At 40.4% G+C, this 22,145-nt stretch overlaps 1 protein-coding gene across 4 annotated transcripts in view; it reads right to left on the bottom strand.

The window, feature by feature from the left end:
* The window catches only part of TRPM3 (transient receptor potential cation channel subfamily M member 3), a 299,284-nt gene that overhangs the window by 49,828 nt on the left and 227,311 nt on the right, over nt 1–22,145 (bottom strand). For 2 of the 4 annotated variants that reach the window (XM_075410529.1, XM_075410528.1), the window contains exons 10-17: nt 18,188–18,288; nt 16,293–16,427; nt 13,658–13,708; nt 7,075–7,215; nt 5,650–5,679; nt 4,231–4,520; nt 3,160–3,388; nt 430–597 (exon numbers count right to left, since the gene is read on the bottom strand). In XM_075410529.1, coding sequence (XP_075266644.1) covers nt 430–597; nt 3,160–3,388; nt 4,231–4,520; nt 5,650–5,679; nt 7,075–7,215; nt 13,658–13,708; nt 16,293–16,427; nt 18,188–18,288 — 1,145 coding nt within the window. Of the gene's footprint in view, nt 1–429; nt 598–3,159; nt 3,389–4,230; nt 4,521–5,649; nt 5,680–7,074; nt 7,216–7,359; nt 7,396–13,657; nt 13,709–16,292; nt 16,428–18,187; nt 18,289–22,145 lie in introns of all 4 variants that reach the window. The other 2 variants (XM_075410531.1, XM_075410530.1) reach the window with 2 other exon arrangements.

Here is a 22,145-nt window from a genome sequence, read left to right on the forward strand (position 1 = left end):
TTATTTGCCCTCTAATTAAGTTAACCAAAATGAAAAAAAATCTCTAGCTTCTACGAATCTTTGGGTGCTTCCACCCAAAGGAAAACTTAGTGACCTTCTTTTCTACTGGAGAAGCTCACTCATCTATCATGGCTGAGCGCTTTCAATTCCGAAACCTCATGAATTTATTTCAGACTACGTGGCATCAAACTGAATCAAAATTATAAGGACATTACATCACAACATGATGCTTCAGCATCACCATTCACTGCTGCAATATTGAGACACAATGATGCCAACTTGTCCAGTTTGAGTCTCACCGAGGAGAGGCGACTGTTAAGAGTGTAGTATAATCTGCTAAATTCAGCCATCAGACAGCTTGCAATGCTCACAGAGGTGGGAATAAGAAACTGACAGCACTGAGGCTGATGATTTATTGTCAGCACTTACGGTGAGTTCCATGTCCTCCTCCTCTTTTTCTTTAACTGGTTTCTCTGGTTCCTCTGGCTCCTTCTCTTGAAGATGAATCTCGTTGGCCTGGGACATGTAAGGCATATCATCTTTGTTCTTGAACTCCAAGCTGAGGATTGAAGGAGGAAGTAGAATTCCTAGAATTACCTAAAGCAATAATAATGATAACAATAATCATCACAGTAAACAGATTACAATCATCATGGTTACTCAGTATCACATGGAACAACTCCCGGAGGACATTTAGGAAAAGAAAGATATACGTGCATGTGAGTTTCTATGACAATAGAGTATTTGTCACTTGGGGGAATGTTTTCAAACAAAGTAACTTCTGTTAGCATTGCTGTAAATACTATGGCTAATTGCCTCTCTTGAATATTTTATCTGCTTGCTCATCAGATGCGTGTTGTTATATACCAGAATATATTTACAAAATATTATGTAAGGCCAACAGCAGTTGGGACCACAGGAGTGTTCAAACCTCAGACCTGCAAATTTCTGCATTTTACATAATAGACAATATCAGTGTAAATGCTACACAAGCAGTATCAGTTTCTACAGAGGGGTTAGTAGGTCGCAAGCTCTCTGTGTCCATACTTCACGCACACAGGTAGTTGAGACATAAGCATGTGTGGATCTGAAGAGATAAGGCAAAGCCAGAAATAGCAAACACTGATGTACTTAGCTATGTGGTCCCCTGAGATTTTACGTCAGTAATCTGCCAGCCATATAATGTTTATGTTAACGCCAGATCTTTGTGTTCTTCCTTCCCTCTCCTATGATGTGGAAGTGGAGAAACCATAAAAATTACCTTGCGTGGATGTATGCAATGAACGATGCTGGGGGTTAAATCAGTAGTATAAATGAAGAGATATCATAACAATATAAAAAGAAGTGGCCTCTCTGTATTCAGAAGCACAATAACTTTTACTAGTTTTGCTGTAATCTCATGGAAAATGATTTCGTTACATATGTCTTCCTAAACGACAGTGAAACCAGATAGTTATCTTGTTGGCAGGTCAGGGAGGGTGACTGCTTGTGCTCATGGTATTGACAGACAGCATGTGTGTTGTTGAAAACATCCAAAGTACTGCAATCAGGAGCAGTTAGGATGTATGAAAGCTGTGCCCAGCCTTGGAAGAGCCAAGCACCAGGCTGCCTGCACTGCTCCTGCACTAGGCTTGTCACAAAAGGATGTGTCCAGGGAGACGGGTTTATGGGCAGACCTGGCTTCCCAGAGAGGTTAATTTTAAGAGCAGGCAGGATTAACAACTGCCTCCCCTGTTCCCGTTAGTGCTATACATCCCTAGTGAGACTCTAAAGCATTACATTCAGCCTTCTTGCCATTTGCCAGTTTTGACAGGAGAAAATTGTTCATGGGAAATAATCCATGACTCATGTTTGCAAATTTATTTCTTTGCCATGCTGCCTCTTGCTCATGTAGCTTGTAGCCTGCTTTAGCTTTAATGAGAGTAAGTGGCTGATAGTGTTCTCATCATCCTCCTGCAGAAGCTGCGCATAAATATTGTTCTGCTTACAGATAGAAAGCATTCTCACATTTGGAGACATCTTTACTACCTGTTTTTCTGACTCGACTCACAGGCCCGTTGCCCTTCAGAGGGACTGCTGGCTTGTTCACTGCTTGACTTTGCAGATATTCAGTTTAGGTAGATGGGGATCAGCAGAGCAACTCATTTTCCACTGCATGCTTTCTCCTTTGCAGCATGCATCTTTTAAGCCATAAAACACCTTTCCTTCACAATGAATAACTGAAGGTAACAGACTGTTTCCTTTAAGCTTCTTGTAACATCAGGGTTTCACAAGGATCCTTTACTCAGTTTCTAGTCTGGGTTTTATTTCACTGAAGCTCATTATCACTGTCAGTGGCTTAGACCCAGTATGATAATGATGCACGCACTCACAAGCATTCTCACCTTTACCAACCATCTTTTCACACAGCAAAACATCTGAGCAACTACCACTTTTCACATACATGATTAATGCAGGAGAGAGAACCCCTTCACTGAAAATATTTCTCAGTCATCTGGCAGGAAGATGCAATCCCTGGTTATGTGCTGGCTGGTGAGTACTTTGGGGAAGGTGAAAGCTGCCAGCCTGTGGACACGAATTCACCTACCAGAGTTCAACTTGCTCTGTTAGCAGTTTCTCTAACTGTGGAAGTAAAGCTTAAACAGCTTTGAAAATAGAGTTATCCTCTAGGTTCTCTAAGGTACACCCTTCAGGTCAGTCATCAGGAAGATTGGCAGGGGATTGCAAGAAAATTTGTGCTGCTTGCTTTGGCCCATTCTAGGGAAGGTTGTCAGATCAGCACCTTTCACTAGCGGTTAATTCACTTACACATATTTTTTCTTTATTTATCTTTCACAACATTGGCTAACTCCTCAAGTATCCAGGCAGGGTGACATACTAACCTCCTGGCTCAATTCTTATCCTGAGAGTTCTCAATGATGCTGAAGGGGGCTTTGAGAAAGATGATGAAAAACCTAAGTAACATGCTTTTAACTTGGGTTTGTTACAAGCTCCCTGCTGAAAAATTGCACACAGGAAGAATATAACTTGCTAAATGTCACTACAAATAAGCACCTGAAATTTGGTTAATTTAGCAAGTTATTACTGATTTGTTGTGAGCCCTACCACCATCTATTAGAACTCCTCTGACTGTTAATCTTATTTTAAAACAGTGCTGACCTTTAGGCCAGAATTTTTGCGCATCCGGAGACGACCCATCCACATGTCGGTGAGCAGCATTTGGCTGCAAGTGTGAGCAATGAAGTCCCTGTGCTTGGCTGCCACTGCAAGCTGCAGGCATGTGGCGTTGCTCCAGTTCTTCAGCTCGTAGGTCAGCAGTTTCATTGCCAGTTGCTCGTCCTGCTTATACGATTGGTCCAACAGCTCCACCGCCAACTGGCCAAAGTCCCTGCAACAAAAGGACATTCGTTCACTCTCATTAGCCCAAGCAGTCTGCCGCAGAAAACACCCCTCTGCAACTGACAGCCTCTGCAACAGGGGCATCACCTTCCATCATGTAAATCATGATGTTGACTGTACATATGGAAACCCGCATTTTCAAATGTGAGTAGCTAATGATAGGCATATAAATATATACCTCAGCTTAGCAGTGATGACCACCCACAACTACCAGCTGTCTGCTCCCACCTGCCTGCCCACCTCCCTGACATCTTCTGGCTGAAATCCTCTGGTTGTCTCAGCTAAGATGATTGCTTCTGTGCTGTTTTCTCCACGGCTTTGTGGTCAAGTCTTCTGGAAAAAGGAGTGTCCAATACCCCTTTGTAAATTCTCTGTCTCAGACTTTTAATATCAGGAAAGATTATTATGGAATCTAGTATCTTGGCTTGCTCACCTAAGCATGAGCTCTTGGTTAATTAACACTTCTGCCCGAATATTATGTTCGTAAGGATTTCAACAATTGTTCTGCTTGGCATGAACAGAGTGTCTTGAGAAAGCACAGAGCAAGGTTTCAGCCTGACTCTTGATGCCTCAGGGAGAACACATAGACAATATAGATATTTCATTGCCTTCTTGACACCTTCTAAGTTTTACAGGTAGCAACTCTGCTTCTCTGGCAGATAGGTTGTTTAAAGGCCATTTCGACTTTCTCTGAAGGGACTGATTTTCCCCACAAGTTAGAACTGAAAGCAAGGTACAGATATGCAAATTTCAGGCAGGTTCAGCAGTCTGTCTCTCTTCTTCTTTTTTTTTTTTTTTAACCCCGGGAAGTGTACATGAAAGAAAATTCACCTGGAATTATGGTTCAGCTCTTGAGATATGTCATCCACCATGTCATTTTCTGATGCTTCGTGGGCCATGGCTTTACAGAGTTTACAGGCCACGAGTGCTTTAGCCATAGCCTCTTCCCCATGCTGCCAAAAGAAGAGGGCCATCTTCTGACGCTTCATCAGCACAGCCCACACCATCAGCTCATGGAATGGAAAGGGGAAATGATTGATCTCAGGGTCATCCAAATCAATATCAACTTCTTCTTCTCTTTTTTTTGTTGTTTTCCTCCCTCGCCGCAAAGGGACATCATCCTGTGAGAATTGTAAGGAATATTTTTTCACCAGTGAAAGAACTGAATCAATTCATGCAATGCATTGGAGTCAGTACCTGAGATGTTAAACACATTCCCTGCAGACCAGCCCCTTCAGCTTTTTTGGACAAAATATTTAACACAGGAAAATGATGAAAAAAATATTGGTTTATGCACTGTAATTAAGAAGTCAGTAACCCCATACCTAAACACAGGGAAAAAGAGCATTGAACTATCGCTCTGAACTGTTCTTTCTCCATAAGAACACAGAGCACAATCACACAATATACAAAACCATTTTGGAAAAACCATCATCAAAATAAAGCTAAGGGTTGACTCCAAGTATAACATCTGTTGTAATCCGTCTGCCTCGTTCCACCTCCAGAAAGTACATATCCAGGGGATGTTCTGGTCTGCTGAAGACTCCCACCCTGGTTATTCCTGTGTTTTCTCCCTTTATCTTCTCACAAGAGCAGGACTCTCCTTTCTTCACTCCCATTCTGCCTTTGTATCCCACACTTATCCTTTCTTTCTCCAGCTCTTTGTTGTTTCTATCGCCTTTAGTTTGTTTCTCATTTTAGCCTGCTGCTTTTATCAGCTGAGTTGACCTATTCTGTGCTGCGTTTGTGGACATCTAAATGAAAGTTGTTGTATAAAACAAACAAACAAGAAAACACTACTATCTCCTTGAAGCATTGAGGTAGCCAGAAGTGTCAACAAAACTGATAGAAATTTGTCCCATGTAAAGACTTCTTCATCATTCTCTGCAACTGCTTCATTTCTCTGAAAACATTTTAAATATATATAGCTCTCTGACTGAAATTCTGCTTGGTCTGACAGACTGAAACATTTTGTTTAATCTTCATGAAAAGAAAAATGATGCGTAGAGGAGACAGAGCCTTCTTTTGTCTTGTCTATCCACTGGAGTTTTATTAAGAAATGTTTCTTAATCTGGCCCTTCCCTAAACAAGTTATCTGGATGAAAAATACAATTTGTGTGGCACATTTCTCATACAAAACTTGAAAACAACTATTGATACCTTCATTACAGTGAATTTGAACATTATTTTGATATAGTGTATATTTGTCAAAGAAGGAAAAGACATTAAGATTTATCACAGGTCGCCTACCTCCATTCCCAACAGTTTCAGGGCTTTTGGCTGTACAAAAAAGTTAGAAAAATGTTATTTCTCCCAGAAGGGTGGTGAAAAATTACAACTATATGTATATACATACATACATGCATGCATAAGTGTGTAATGTGATGTATAACATAAAATACAGAGTGTATAGTAGACAATATATAATATGGATAATATTTATGTAATGTAATGTAATAGACATACATACTTCAATCAAATAATTGTATATATATTTAATTAAACCTCGAATTTGACCCTGTTTCATCAAAACAAACAACAGAAGACATACATTTGGATTCAGGTACAAATTACAACTGGTTTGGGAATGTTCTAGCAGAAAAGAGATAGAAATGACTAGTAAGGCATGGATGGGTATCTCTGGAGTATGTCAGTACTTTGGCCATTCCCCTGGCATACTTTTAGTGACTGCTATGGAGCTGCTCTATATATTGGTTCAGTGTCTGCGAAATCGCTACTCAAATACTTGTCTTGACGGAGTGACTAAAGGAAGGAAATCTCTACCAGCAGCTACAATTAGCACCTTTCCTCTCAAAAGTGAAGAAGGGAAGTGTAGGGAAACAAGCAAACCCACTTCAGATGTTTGGCTGTAACTGTTCCACAGAGCTGTTGCTCTTTGTAGCCATTTAAAACAATATTTTTTTGTGTTTATTGCTAAAATCTGAACTAAGACAGCAAATGAAAATGTGAGGTAAAAACAGGCAAAGAAAGAACTACAAATCTCACTGGGAGCAGCTGAGCAGATTTTTCTTCACACTGGATTGGGTCAGTGGCATTATGGATGACAATAAATACATTTTACATTTTAGAATGGTAGTAAACTTACTTTGGATTCACAGTACTGTAATCTATCAAACATGAAACCCACAAAAATACTGAATGGTGCTTTTGCCATGAGCCCACTGACTCTGCTGGAGCCACATCCAGCCAATAAAGCCAATTTTGAGTTATAGATTTCTTTGCCTTGATACCTTCAGGCCACAATCAAGAAGATAAGCCATGAGATAGGAAATGCATCTATCAAAACACAAGTTTGTTCAAGTCTAAAGCAGGTCCTCTATGGTATTATTGGTACAGGTCAAAAGACATCTTTCAAAAGCTGTGGATACTCACAATTACAGATTTTAGAGGCAGAGGAGACTGTTTTAGGTCCTGGTATCCCCAGGGCAGCAGAACCCAATAATTTTTCATTAAATTCGTAAAAAATGTAGCTTGTATCAGTGGCTGGCTTATGGTGTGTTGTGGTGAAATAGCTGCTATGCACACAATGGAAATGAATCTGTAGACTGAATAGTGTGTGCATGTGGATCCCCCCAGCCTGGAACCGTCTAAGAAGCTATGGTAATCCCTGCCACGGGGTGCAGTCATACCAATGGCAAATAACTTACTCCTTACCCTCTTGGGGCCAAATAAATTGTGGTACAGTGTTCTGAACCGCTTCCGGGTGTAATTGCAGCGATATGCTCCTCCCATCAGATACTCTATCACCAAACCAATATCAATCAGACTTATCCGATAATCAGGAGGTAAGTTTCCCTGCAATGGAAATAAGAAGGATGGTCGGGGAGGAAGAAATGCTTATTACTGGTGTCATTAAATATACTTTATAATGATGTTAGAATAAAAAAAATTAAATAGTTAAAAACAGGAATGTATTATTATGCTGGCTAATTAATTCACCTTAAAATAGATCCAACCGAAACCTGGATATTCTCGCTTGGAAAGAAGACATAAGTTAAATAAGAAGGTGAAGAACTTGTTGGAAGTAACAGAAGATAACGTCAGTACACAGTACTCATATTCTTCAGCTGGGGAAACAAGGAACATGACTGCAGAACAAAAAGCACGAGGATCAGCACACTTGAAAGGTCAGGCACAGTTGCTGGACTCTAGTCCTGCAAGATAGCACTTTTTCTGCACCATCTGTCCCCACAACTCTTGTCCTGGCATCTCACATCTCTGCTGGCATCTCTTTGGATTGCCTCATCTGCACTGCCAAGGCACGGTGAAGTGACATCATGCGATACCATTTGTTCACACGGAACCAGCTCCTGCATGTGATCTTCCCATTCTGCAGTGTTTCCTTCTCATGTTCCAGGAAAGCAGAGGCAAGGACGAAAGAGCTGTGTTACCTACTCTAAAGGACACAGTGCCTGAATTATTATTATTGCTGGTTGCTAGAGGCAAGGAGAGTCTGTTAGCATTTGTTCTTGGGGTTGTACACAAATAAAAACATATTTTTGCTTAAATTCCACACCTAGTATGAGGAAAGCATCTATATGTATGAAATTAAGTATGGAAGTTGTAATAATCAAAATGTCTGTGGCTAATACTTTGAGCTTTTGTTCAAGAAGAAAACTACAAGCCTAGCAATTTTCCTAGCTGGTTACTAGAAGCTCTTCTAAGCACAGTAATCTTGCTACCGAATTTCTAGCAGTGCCAGGGAGAATGCCTCCCAAAAGGTAAACTGTGTTTGTGGTAAGGGTCTTTCACAGCATCCTGGAAAAAACATCTACATATGTGCTCTTCTGTTTCTTTTCCTTTCTTATCCTCTGTTAAATATAATACATATATGCAATGTCTTCAGCATGTACCTTCTATTTTGAAGGGAAAAAGAATCATGAATATGTCCATGTCATATTACCCTCACTTTGTGAACTCCCTTGCGTGTCAGTCTTCCTTCTCTTCACTGTCAAACCTGAAAACAGCAGTGCTAAGGTTAGGAGTTCTGCGATACTTATGGCTTGCAAAGCTGTGAAGAAAGATCTCAGTAACAGATTGTCTCTTACTGCATACGAATCTGAGTCTGCCTTTGAGTTAACTGGGCATTTGTATTCTCCATCAGCAGTAAGCCTGATGCAGCACCTAGAACAATTTCAGGGTGGGCTGGTCTTACCGATGTGCCGGTGGAGCGCTCCTGGGGGCTCTCTGGCGATGGAAGAACAAAACTCCAGCATGGGCACATCTGCTCTTCTACTCAAGCCTGGGAACTCTCAAGGAAAACTCCTATTTCTTTACAGGAGGAAAGGGCTAATGGGAAGAGAATTCCCCCAAATGAAAGTTTGCCCCCTTGTCTGAATCACTGCCTCTGAATTGTTTGGATGACTGTTCATGGTTCAGTGAGCAGTTTCCTAACTAGAAAAGAAGGCACGATTCAGCAAATTGTGAACGGGTCACCCAGATCTAGAGATCTCATTAAGAACCCTGCAGATTTACAGAACCCTCTCTGTCCTGTATGTCATTGTGCAAGAGATGAGACTCCAAATTCAAGGTGGAAGGAAAGGTAAATTATCCTGTGAACTGCAAGTGGTAGCCTTGGAAAGAGAGAAAATTACTGTAGTAAAAAATTAACTTGTATAGTCAACACTGCAGAAGGACCAGGAAATTGCGATTGTTAGCTTCCAATTTTTCAGTGCATTGAAATAAAATAATCACATTTTCTATAATGATATACAGCACAGATTACAGTTAGCCTGTAGCTCTTTTTATGCGGTCATCAAAAGGAGGTTAGTAATTTGCACAGAGCAATTTTATGACTGCCATGTCTTGCTGGAAATATCTGCATGTCTGCAGATATCTGCCTGGCTTCTCTGCAGATGTGCTTATTGGATTCAGAGCAGAGAGACACTAATGGAAAGCAGATGGCTACTGGTTCTGCGGAAGAGATGAAATGGATGCAAAAGATCCTCCTTCCCCTTCTACTTCAGCCAGGAAGAGCAATGCTTATTGCCCTCTCTGCTCACCACAGTACAAACAGCATGCTGAAAGCTTGAGGAAGGACAGAGAGAGGTAGTGCTGTGGTGTAACATGCCTAGTAACAGGCACTTAAGATCAAGGATTCAAAGATCAAGCAAATTTAGTGTCAAAAGGTGAGCTGCCCACTATCTTTCAGTAATGGCCCTTAGCATATCCTTTTGCACTCTTCCTGCTCTTGGCCAACCTGAAGGGTGGGGAAATAACTATGGTTTGCAGGAATGCATACTAGCTTAGTTTATTTGAACCCAGGTATTTTTATTGTGAACTGTTGAAGAAAAATAATGGAAATCTAAAAACTAAATCCTGCTAGGTTTTTTGTTAGTGTGTTTGTTTTTTGCCCAAAATGTTCTTCTCACTCCAGCATGCTTAAGGCAATGTCTTACTAGAACGAGGATGAAGGCATTGGCAGAAGATGGCATTGCAGCTCCAAGACAGAGTTGTAGTTCTTCAACAGACTCCTGTTGTCTTAATGTAAGGCATGAAAATGGAATGCTTTGATATTATTAAGTGGCAAAAGACATGAGCAATTAAGAAAGCACAACAGGCCTCATGGTGCTGTATGTGTTAGCGTGAGTTTCCTGATACAGACCTTCTGATTTCTAAAATTTCATAAAGGGATTTAGATAAAAAATTTCCAATGGACTAACTTTAATATAAGATGCATCTAAACCTCCCAGATAATATTGAAACACATCACTAAAGAAAACTCACAGATTCACAGCAGAAATACACATTTTATAGACATACACACATGTATGTCTCCATGCTAACACACAACTTCTTTTCCAAAGTGAGCGGCCCTAGTAAAGCCAATCGGACCATCCTTGTGAGAGGAGTTATGCATGTGCCAAAGCATTTGCCATTTCGGCAGACACCCTGAACTACCCTGGCAGTGATAACTCTTCTTGTAAATGAAGCATAGGGTGCAAGATGGACAGAAACCCTCCAAGAACAGCAAAAAATTTGGATGGGCTAATTCTAGTACAGCCAAGGTGGTCAGGAATTACTGATGAAAAGGTTTCTTATTCTGGTGTGGTAGGCACCCCAATTAATAATCAACTAAAGTTTTAATGTTGGGACAAGCTCTTCAGTGCTAATGCATTATTCTTTTCCTGAAGAAACTTCAACTTTAAACTGTAGCTAATAAGTCATAGTACTTCTTCACTGCAAATGCAGTTTTATATTCAGGTACCAAGGCTCTGATTTTACATGCAGAGGAGAACACAATACTTTCAAAATTCTGTATATTGCTTGTTAGTTCTCTGGAAACGAAGATATACAGGGGCAGTCCAAAATAAAGAACTTTGAAAATTTATATCACCCCAGAGTGGGCTTAAGTTATATTGCTTATATACAATTTTTGGATGAAAGAAAAAATTCATCTGTTAATTTCTACTGCTCTTCACTGGCTAGTTGAGCTGGGGAAGGCTATTTTAAAGACCACCTGTAGAGGGCAACCTCCACTTACAGACAGGATGTCAAGGATGGCCACGGTTTCTTTCAGCTTAGTCTGGATGCACCTTTTTGTGCCTTCTGGGGAATGAAGTCAATCCAGTATGTTAAATTCTGTAACCTTGACAGCAGATGTCAAAAAGGCCATGATGCAAACGATGCAGGCAGATTTGTCCTGTACGTAGTTACGGAGTTAAGAGGATCAAAAAGAGAAGTAAGCAGAGTTGTCTGTAAAGCAGAGTCATTAAGAAGTACTTTGTCTTGTTAACACATGCAAAATTTAAGTGTGATTTTATTACAGGAAACTCTTTAAGACTGTGTGTCCAGGCCTTTACAGTATGCTGTCCAGGCTAACAGTCTTCACAGCAATATTTCAGGCTAACAGTCTTCACAGCAATATTTGGGAATTCAAGGAGAAAAAAAATGGTTGTCCTACATGTTTGTGTGTGCGTGCGTGCGCACATGTGTGTCTGTAAGCTGCCACAAACAGGATGTGGTAATGTGACTTCTGTTGTTCAAATTCTTTGCTTTATTAAGCAGGCAGGGTGGTCTTTCAAACAAACAAAAACTCTCCTAGGGATTTATACATCTATGTAATACAATAGCAGTAAATTAAATAATGTTTCTATGGCTTGTAAGCGTCTATTTTCTATGTGAGAATACGCAATGATGTAGATGTAAATAAGTTTTTACAGCATACACCCTTTTAAATAGTGCAGGTTTTAAAACTGGGAGATATGCACAAAAAGCACAGAGTAAGCATATCCTTTAAGTGTTGTCTCCAGGTGACACACTACATTTTTTGTATTTATATTTTGTGATACTGCAATTAAATCTGAGAGGCTAGGTGTCTGGCAGCAAAATATATATAAACTCAAAAAACTAGCATTAGCTGTGTGGTCTGATTTTCATGCATGGTGGGCCATTTAATTGTCAAATAGCAATGTCCATTAAGAAGTTATTTCCAAGGAGCTGTTTTCATTTAAACTGTTGTCAGATGTACTGACTGATTTACAGCTTGGTTGCCTGGTGAAGGATCTGTTCAGGCATCAAGGCTATGGCGAGCTGTTACTTTTCTCTGAGTAGTTGTTCCTCATCGCTGACAAAATGAGAAATACAGCCCCAGAGGTGCAGTTTTCTGATGAAGGCGCTAGAGGTCTGCACCGGGCTGCTTGTTTTTAAAGCCCTTAACTACATTCTAACAAGAGTACACACTGACGTCACGTAGTGGAAATTACTGGAGACTTTAGATAGGGACAAAGGAAATAAAAATGAATTTATGGAAAAATGACCATCACTTCAGATATAGCAATCACTGTGGAACAATGTCATTAAATATAATGTAAGTTCATCTAATGCCAGTGTCTATCAACATATACCTATGAGTACTGATTGTCTTTGCCTATTTTGATGCCTTTTTTTTCAAGAGCTCCTTTAAAAATCTACCTTTTGTTACAGACTCAGAAAAAGATATCGATACTATTTGGTCAGTCAGCATGTAAATTTCCATGCCTTTGAAGGAGAAATTGGAAAGGTGATGCTGAGACAGAGGAGGAGTTTGAAAAGGAGTATATTTTAAAGTAAGAAGACAGATGATGCTTTATTCAAACTCATAGGCAAATAAATAATTTCATATTTAGTAAAAGTATATTCTGGTAACTTGGGCTTCAAGAGATATAGCCAGTCTAAGCGCATTCTGGCTTTACTCTGCTCCATCCGAGGGGATTTGTGCACAAGAACAGATTCAGTTTCTTCTGTGACAACGATCATACCAAGTAACACACTAACCAAAGAAAAACACCAGAACCTCCCTAAACATAACTACTGATTATTCTGTAGCATTACTTAACAGAAAGATGATATATGAAACATTGCCAGTCCCCTGCCCTAGCTGCCTTTGGTTGTGCTCAGCTCTTAGTGACAGAAGAAACCACCAAAATGTACGCTCTTTCAAAAAAAACGCCATTCCTTTTTCAGTCTTCTACCTAGTCCCATGTACAGAAATCTCCTTTCTCGAGTATGCTACCCTTGAGGTCCGACTTATGTAACATGCAGGTTGTAATCTGCACGCGCTTTGGGACAATACTCAAGCTGATGAGGTCAGTTGCAGACTCAATCTCCTTACTCGATCCATATATTTAGAGGATAAGGGATTTTCATTCATTGCTGCTGCTGTAACACTTTTAACCCTGAAACACATGTTAAAGGTGTTTGGTACCTCCTTCCTGTCACTATACCTTTCTGTGTTTCTGTCCTGCCCTCCTAATGGCTCTAATTCAAGATGCTGGAAGCTGACTTGGTAAAGGGGCAGAGGAACTTCTTTTTGTGTATTTCTGCTGAGGAAGATGGCTACAATATATCACATAACACAGAACGAACTGTTTCAACAAACCAGGACCCAGCACAAGGATAAGGGCTATTTTACAGGCTTGGAAGTAAACTAACAACATGGAGAATAGCTTTGACAATAGTTGCAGGTATGGAAAAATACAGATAACAGCATAAATGCGCACAGTATGTAAGAGCCTACAATTATGCTAGCAGAAGCACTACTATCCAAGCATCTAAAACCACAGAGAAATCAAGCCAAATAACTTGCTAATTGTGCTTTGTATGCAAAAAGTTCGTATTTGGTACATACAGACAGGACATTCTGTAATGGCAGGGGAAGGAGAAGGCTCTTACTGAAAGCTCATGCAAAACAGATTGTATCTAGCTACAGAAAACAATCATAGCATTATGTCCAACCTACCGTCTATTGGACTCTTACCTTTTTGACGTCCCTGACTAGATGATAGAGAGTGTTGGATGGCCCATGTCTCTGCAAAGGACAAATAAAGAAGAATAAAACTGTTTTGCATTGTCCAAAACCCTGTGAGATATAAATGCTAAAATTACTTTCTCACCTTAGTAGTTTAAAAATCAGGCAATGAGAGCATGTCAATTGTACAGTGTTACCAACAAAAAAAAAATATTACGACAGTGTTATTTCACCTGACTTCTCTTCTGTACAATAGCCTTCAGTAATAAAAAGGCAAGAACTGCCATACTGGATGAAAACTAGTGTCCTGTATACCAGATGAGGCTCCTGGCTTAGGAAAAGCAGGAGCCCAGCCCAACATGCACAGCCTCTGGGAGACAGTGGAAGTAAAAACAGCTGCCTAAGTGTCAGCCTTCCTGCGCTCAGGATCTCCACTTCCACTGTTGGTGGCTCAGAGAGCCCCTGAGCCTGACATTGCACCTAGGCCGTCTCATCTGAAAGCCACAAGCAGCATGCACAGTCTGTGAATTTTTCCTGTCTTCTTTTGACTCCACCTGGCATGCAAAACACTCTGCAGCAGACTCCCACAATTTCAGTTATAAGTTATGCGGAGTAGTACTTTCTTTTCTGTTGTGTTTTTGACTGTTACTGATATTTTAAGAGACTTCTATGTGAGGTCTCCTTGGCTGTAACCGATGACAGATGAGACCACCACCTATATGCAGAGTCAGTGTTTCCATATATACATTGCTCTGCACTTGCCAACATTTTATTTTATGTAACCCCATCACTGAGAATGATGAGACTTTCCTGTGATTATTCATAGGCTGCTTCAGATTTGCCTGTGTTGAGTGATGCTAAAACACCTGCAGACACTGTCCCTTCAGTGGTTACTGTTTTTCAGATCACCTTTAAACAGTCTGAACAGCAGTGGTCTCAGGACAGGGTCTTGGATGATCCTGGTCATAATGTACTTTTGTGGTGAGAACAGACCACATATTCCTACCCTCTGTTTTCTATCTAACTAGTTTTTAAACCACAAATCCCCATTATCTTCCATGTCATAACAGTTAAATTTCTTTAATAACCTTTGAAGTTTCCAAATATTGCCAAACAGGTTTTGCAAAAACGGATGGACCTACTGCAACATCCTTATTTCCTTGCATGTAGACTTCAGAAAAGGTAATAGAATTCTAAGGCTTAACATTTTCCTACAGAAGCCAGGTAAACTCTTTCTTGACATAAAATTGATCAGCTTGTCTATTAATTCTGTTCTTATTTGCCATGGCAGAAGCCAGATTCACTGGTTTGTAGCTTCTCAGGTCACTCTCAAGGCTCGTGTTGAAATTTGGTATTTTTTATCTGGCCCTGTGATTTTTTTTTGGTGCTAAGGCTATTATGGATGCATTGGGTCATATATCATAATTGTTAGTTTAAGCATTTCACCGCCTGGTTCTTCTGGAACTCTTGCATGAATAATTTATGATGATTTCTATAGCTCACAATACATTTGTTCAAAAAGGCCTTATTTCAGCTGTAGAACTGAAGATTTTCCTCAAACTTATTCCCAGTAAAAACTGGCTTTGGTACAAGAAAGCTCATAGGCTTTCTGTTCTTAACACTTAGACACAGGCAAAGTTTAAGCCGACCAAAGGTCATTTGGGAGTTGGTCTCAAGGGTGGCACGGATACACGTTCCTCTATATTTTGCACAAACTTAATGACTTCTTTTCATATTTGATATTTCTGAAAGAGTGACTTCTGGTCACCATCAGTGTGAAACATCTCTGGATGACAGCCCAGTGTGGCAGCTTACAATGGCAGGGCTTTGAAAAGTACTGGCAGAAAAAGCTTTTTGAAAAGGGCTATGCACTGTATCACAATCTCTCTCCAACAGACAGAACTAGCAATCCTAAGAACTAGACAGTGCTTTAAGATTTATTCTATACCACTTAAGCAATTTGAAGTCCTTGGTTTCTCTTGGTAGGCAATAATGATGTGAATGCTGGAATGTGTTGTGCAGTTGAGATCTCTGAAGACATTTGAACCTGTGCAGTTTTATGTTCATTTTAAGGCTAAAGACACAAAACATGCAATCAGGCTTTTAAAAGTCAAAACTATCATATTTGGAACATTCAGTGAGGACATGGGGAAGTTCTTCACTGTAACAGACCTTCTGAAATCTCCAGATTTCACCTCTAAATTCAGAATATTATCCCAAGAAGTGTGCTTCTATTTGTTTTCTAGTGGCAGAGTTTGATTACTAGTTGCAAGATTTTTCTGGGTTATGCTGTCAGGAGTCATATATCACCATCCTACAGGTCCTAACTTGCCAGTTACTGTCTTCCAGTCGCACTATCTGCTTAAATCTCAGGTCTATCATATTGGAACTACAACAACCAGAAATCAGCCAGTACTGTGTGGGGCTTCATCCATGTTTTACAAAGTCTGTACTGCAGATTAGGTGGGCAAGACACAGCGTGTTCCATTATAAGAGAGACAAAGCTAAGACACAATGTAGACTTCTAACATGGAAAGTTCATGCAGTAGGTGTTGGCTGCCTTGTGCATCATCATGTTGTCGTAATATGAGTGGGAGCTAGAACAATGAAAATAGATAGAAAATTTGCCTTAGGTTGGCCCTACCGTATTGTACAATTCCTCTAGCCGGGAGATGGTGAGAAAACGATGCATGCTTACTCCATTTTCTATGAGTAATTTCACAAAATCCACTCTGTCCAACACCAGTGCATCCAGCATTGCTTGCTCAAGGGAGCCCACCTGCAAAGCAAGCGATTAATTCAGGCTGTTCCTGGGCATCACAGGCTGTATCTGGCTGGTCCGGTCACCCTGGCACGAGCAGGGAATCCTGACAAAATTCTGAGGGTTGCTCTGCTAAGCTTAAAATGGGATAATCAGAGTTTCAGTCTATATCGGTTTCTCTGATTCAGGGCAGCATTCAGAATGTTAAGATTAACACACTCTAAAAAATCCACATTAGAATCAAGTAACTGGAACCCAGGAAACTGGCGACCACACCTCCACACTATTCACCATGTCATTATTATCATTGTTTCTCACTTTCCTGATAAACATTTTATTTATATTGGGTATATTTGTCACGTGCGCACACACTCACTTTAATTCTGTGTCTACTACCTTTTTCCTTTGTTTGTGGTGTGGAAACTCAGGGAAACTTTGACACCCAGAAAGTAGAAATAGCCTCACAATTAGCATTTCTATGAAGGGCCAAATGCAAGAGGACTTCTTAGGCAAAAGCTCTCATTTTCTAGCTCTTGCAGGCTGGGGAGAGTTAGAAGGATGAGAAACTATCTCATACTTCCGGCTTTTAGCTTGGAAAATTATTTCAGCTTGCAGCATTTATGGAAATCTTTGCTATGATGTGGTGATGGAGTGATAACAGTAAAAACAGTTTAGATTAAGATCCCTCCTATGTTTTGATGCATATTTATGCCCAGTATTGAAGACAAGTTAACAGTCCTGCTTAAGTGAAAAGGTTAGGATTTTTGAAACTAGCTTTAAGGGACAGCAAGCACCAGAAGCCACATTTAAAGCAAGTATATTTAAACAGAATCTTTCCCTTTTGTGGTGGACTTTTTCATGGGGAGTTGTGAATGCTCATGCATTGATAGCATATGAAATTTTCATGACAGGGACAAAAACTGTGTCACAGTAATGAATACTGTGACCCAATTAAACCTTCTGAACAAAGATATGGTGGGCTTTAAGGAGCTACAGATGGAGACAGAGTCCTTCTGGTTTTTTTCCTGGGTGATTTTTACCACTGTAAAAACTTCAGCATGAGTTGGGAGCTGCCCGTTCCTCCTCTGCCCCACACGGCATTCAGGATCCCCTCTCTCTACCGCCCTCCCACTCTGCAGAGAAGCTCTGCCCACAGTGAGCCTGTCCCCACAGCTGGCAGCCAGAGAATAGGATGGGGCAGATGTGGAGCAAGCAGACTGACGCAGAGCTGCACTGGGCATGAAATTAACACCAGCTCAGGTTTGGGGCCACAGTACTTCTCTGGTAACATTGCTGATAAGCTCTCGTGGTCTGCTTGATGACCTGCAACATTTGTGCAGCCTATTTTTGACCTCCAATCATCATCAAATTCAGTATTTGTATATAAAAGCATATTGCCTGAAGAGCAAAAAGAAGTCTTGACTTTCCTTTAGCTTATAGCTTAATATTGTAACATGGATGTAAATAGAGATGTGTTTCTTTCAGCTTGCAGAGTCATTGCTTGGTAGCATCAGTGTGTTGCTTCCTATTTCATTGAAGGTGTGGTCTGTCAGTGTCACGGCATCGCTAGATGTCACCATTTCCTTGAACAAGCAAACAGATGAACATCTGTAACCGCGCCTGCCTTCAGCAGCTGTGAACGGGAACTTTGTGTTTGGCTGCGAGAGTGACTCAGTATATTGTAAACTGTGTTAAAAGCACCGCTGCCAACAGAATGGATTTAATGTTGCGTAGGGTTTAAAGTGTTTTCAGTAGAAGATGCTGTATATATACTGTACCGGCCACTGTTGCCCATAAATAAAGATCTGACTGCGGGCGATGTCTACTCTGTTCCAGGCTAATGCTAGGCTCAGCTGGTCGGGAGCAGATGCGTTAGCTCCTGTGTATAGAGTCAGGGGTGCAGGGAGGAGAGGAGGAGAAAAAAGAAACAAGACATATTTTAGACTCGGACAACAGACCACCATGTTAATTCCTCTTTGTCAAAAGTCTCACAGATGTCCATGCCATTTCTGCAAGCACCTGATTTCAAATTAAAACAAAACCAAACGTTCCATTGTCCCTGTGATGAAACACTGGTTCTCTGATCTGAATCTATAGTTCTCAGAATGTCTCATAAACACTAATTATTTCCTCATATCCCCCTTGGAAAACACAGTAGGTACACATGATATCAGCAGATGCAACTTGCAGTAGAGTGAACTGGATTCCCACCTCTCAGATGGGAAGCAAGAGCAGAAACCAGGAGGGATACTGATCCAGCTGCAGGAATATGCACACGCACACACATGCACACCAGCACACACACACACACACACACACGCATCTAGCAATTACAAACAGGTTCAACTCACACAGATCCCACCAATTTCAATAGTCATGCATTCCATGTACACCTTTCATGCATTTTCACCCAATAAAGTGTGGATCCTGTACAAGCATAGTAATTTCTCCTCTGTCTGTTTGAACTGAGGTGTCTTGGTGGGACATATTTCCCTTCACACATGCAATATTTATCTAAGAAAGCATGCAATAAAGCTGATGTCAACGTATAATATATTCGAATTAAATAAGAAACTGTGCAGATGATAAGACGGGTTTGGAGCTGTTTGTTTTTTGGAAGTAAGGGTATGTTTTTCCCTGAAGTTTTAATGGACGCTGTGGGACATTCCTGCCTTGCTGTGCATTTTTAATATTTCACTGAGGATTTAATAGTTATTAGCTGATTTGTAATAATAAAACAGTATTTGTGCTTCAGCGTCACAGGGAGAACTGGCCCAAATGAACTGATCAACCAAATAAATAAAAGGCCCTTTGACTTTTAAATACTATCTGCTTGCAGTGATTTGCTGATTGCACAAAGGCTCATTTTTTTAAAGGCCTCCTACCTCCACTGTTTTCTTGTCTTTATTAATCCTTATACTGATATCATGGAGTGAGGACAAACAAGAGCTTTTCATTACTTCAAAGCATTTCTGTCCCCATTTCAGTACTATTCAAAATCACGCATTGTTCCAGCTGAAAGTGGACTCTGAAATTGGAGGCACAGAAAACGTGAAGCTTAATGTGCTGGCTGCTGAAATTCTCTGTGAGGGATCAGTTCAGCAGACCTTTGGGAAGCTTAGTCTACAGTTTAATTTCATAACTCTCAACTTTGCAGTCAGTTCACTGCCATGAAGCTTTGCCAAATACTTGGCAATATCTACAGCAATTATTTGGGCGACGGTGGGCTGTACGTCATCCAGATCATTTCCATTTTATTCCAAATAAATATTCCAAGAAATGAACTCTGATAAAAACGTAGGTGATGCACGAGCAGAACAATAGAAGTATATGAAGAATAGAAGGAAAACCAGTGAAAACAGTAACAGACCTTTCTGTGGCTAAGACATACCAGGAACAAGCCTTTTCATAAGACACAGCTTATCATTGCTATATACTACAACTCAGACAATAGCTCTCACAACAGACCTCATGGGGGATGCCAATGACATATGAACCTTTCTGAGTTTCTTACACAAGCAACATGCAACATTCAAGAACAGAAAATATTTACCTTTGGGAAGGGCAAAAATGCTTCCACAATTTTATTTATAAAACCAGAAAAAAACTAGCCGCAGTGGGTATGACAATGTAAATTAAGTACAGAGAGCAAATAATATTCTCCCTCTTTCTGAAGCAAACAACAGATCCACTTCTTAGGATCTTAACACTGTGAGTGGTGAGAAATTAGCATTTCCTCTCCCTACACTTCTGTTTCATCCTGTCTCAGTGAAAGATTCTCTGATTAGTTGCATCGTATAATTTTAATTACCGTAGTAAACATACTGCTTTAAATATTGTTTGAGGCAATATGACTAATGTCTATGTAATATTTACTCAGTATCCTGGTGTCTAGCTGAGCATAAGATATGTTCCTCAAAAGAATGTTTTAAGCCAAAACTTGGGATGCAATGCACTGATTTGGCAGTATTTTATTTCAGTATAGATATTGCTGGATATAGACAGACAATGCAAGGATGGTGCAAAGTTGAATGAACAAGGAGATCTGGGACAGCTGTGCGTTCCTGCAGGTGCTAACTTTATGCTCTTAGGCAGCCATCCAGGAGTGCTTGGACAGATTGCATAGCTTCTTCTGGTAAAGAGTCAGATGATCTACCCAGTATCTTGGACCAAAAATGTAATACTTCTTGATGATAAAGCCTGGGACCTTAAACTTGACTCTGTATCCCAGGTGAGCCAGGGTACCTGTCAGGTGCAGGATCCCAGATTACTGAAGAGATAGACTACAGGCTTTTATATACTGGCTAAAGTTTACTGTGATCAATGTAAACCACTAAAGGATTCTCCTGGGATAGTCTATGATACTTAGTGTTCAGCAATCTGGAAAGCTGAAATGAGACAAAACTGATCTATCTAGTCAGAAAGGGTTGTCGGGGACTCATTTCCACAGTGCTTCTAAGCATGTCAGTGTCCTCTTTGAACCATCATTTAAAGAAAATAATTAGATTAGGGAATATAGCAATTCAGATTAACTTTCTGCTCTGTATCTCAGCAGGTCTTATATCGTCTTCTGTTTCAGCAGCTCTTTGGTGAAAAGGCTGTGTTTCCACTGCATTTGCTACAAGTATCTTCTTGGCATTTAGCAAATCAATTGACAATAACAAAGCTCATAGCAACAACAACTATAAGGGCTGTAACCATCTATCTGGTGTAACTCTGAAATTCTTCTGTGTCTGTGATTTCATGGTTGGTAGACTGTCACACTGTCTTCCAGGCCCATCTGATACTACTCGATGGCTGTTCCTTGAGCATGAATCATGGCTTATTCACAGGCTGGAAAGTATGCAGAGACACCAGATCCGCATTAGCCTAACATGGCTTATCTCAAAGGGTTACACGGCAGTAACATTACAACATGCATATGCCACACAGTACCTCTTTCCCAATGCTAACAATTTCACTGGGAAGGCTTCTGGAGCATCAGCTGAAACATGCCTGGTGCTGCTAGTGTGCTCCAGACATTGCAACAGCTTCGTGAACTAGGATCTTTGATGCCGCTTCAAAACAATTATATTTTAGAACATCTCCATATGCTGTCTTTAACTTCCCTGTCATATGCCTTCTGCTCAATTAGCAGCTGCAAAAGGACAAAATCCACTACTGTTTGAGTTCCAACTGTTCAAGAGAGCACAGCTAAACTGTATCAATAAATTTACTTGTTACAAATTCATGCAATTGGAAACTTACTTCCCACACTTGCTTGTCTCTCGAAATTAAAAAAAAAAAAAAGGAATTCACAAGCCATATGCTGTTGTGACATTTATGCAATGTAAATTGATAACCAGTTTGGATGCCATTCCCTGGTTTATTGGAGATCACTTCCAAGAAAGACAGATCTGCTAACAAGATTAAACAAGTGATTCACGAAAACAAACAGGGAAATAATCTCTCATATTCAGTGCAGGGTTTGGGGCTTGTGGCATATGCTGTCCAGGAGAGTTCCTTCATTGGCAGCATGCCTGATGGGGGCTTAAAAACAGACTAGCTCATCACCAATTTTACACAGCAAGCAGGAAATTATACTTTGCGTGTCCCAATCCTTGTCCACCTCTTACTCCCTGAACAAATCACTGACACCAGGGTGGGACTGGTGATTAGCCGCTATGCACCTTGGATACTGGCTAGCAAGAACAGCAAAATCGTCATCAGTGAGACTGAGAAAAAGTAACCAATAAT

Source organism: Opisthocomus hoazin, chromosome Z (genome assembly GCF_030867145.1).
Source record: "Opisthocomus hoazin isolate bOpiHoa1 chromosome Z, bOpiHoa1.hap1, whole genome shotgun sequence".
Classification (NCBI taxonomy): domain Eukaryota; kingdom Metazoa; phylum Chordata; class Aves; order Opisthocomiformes; family Opisthocomidae; genus Opisthocomus; species Opisthocomus hoazin.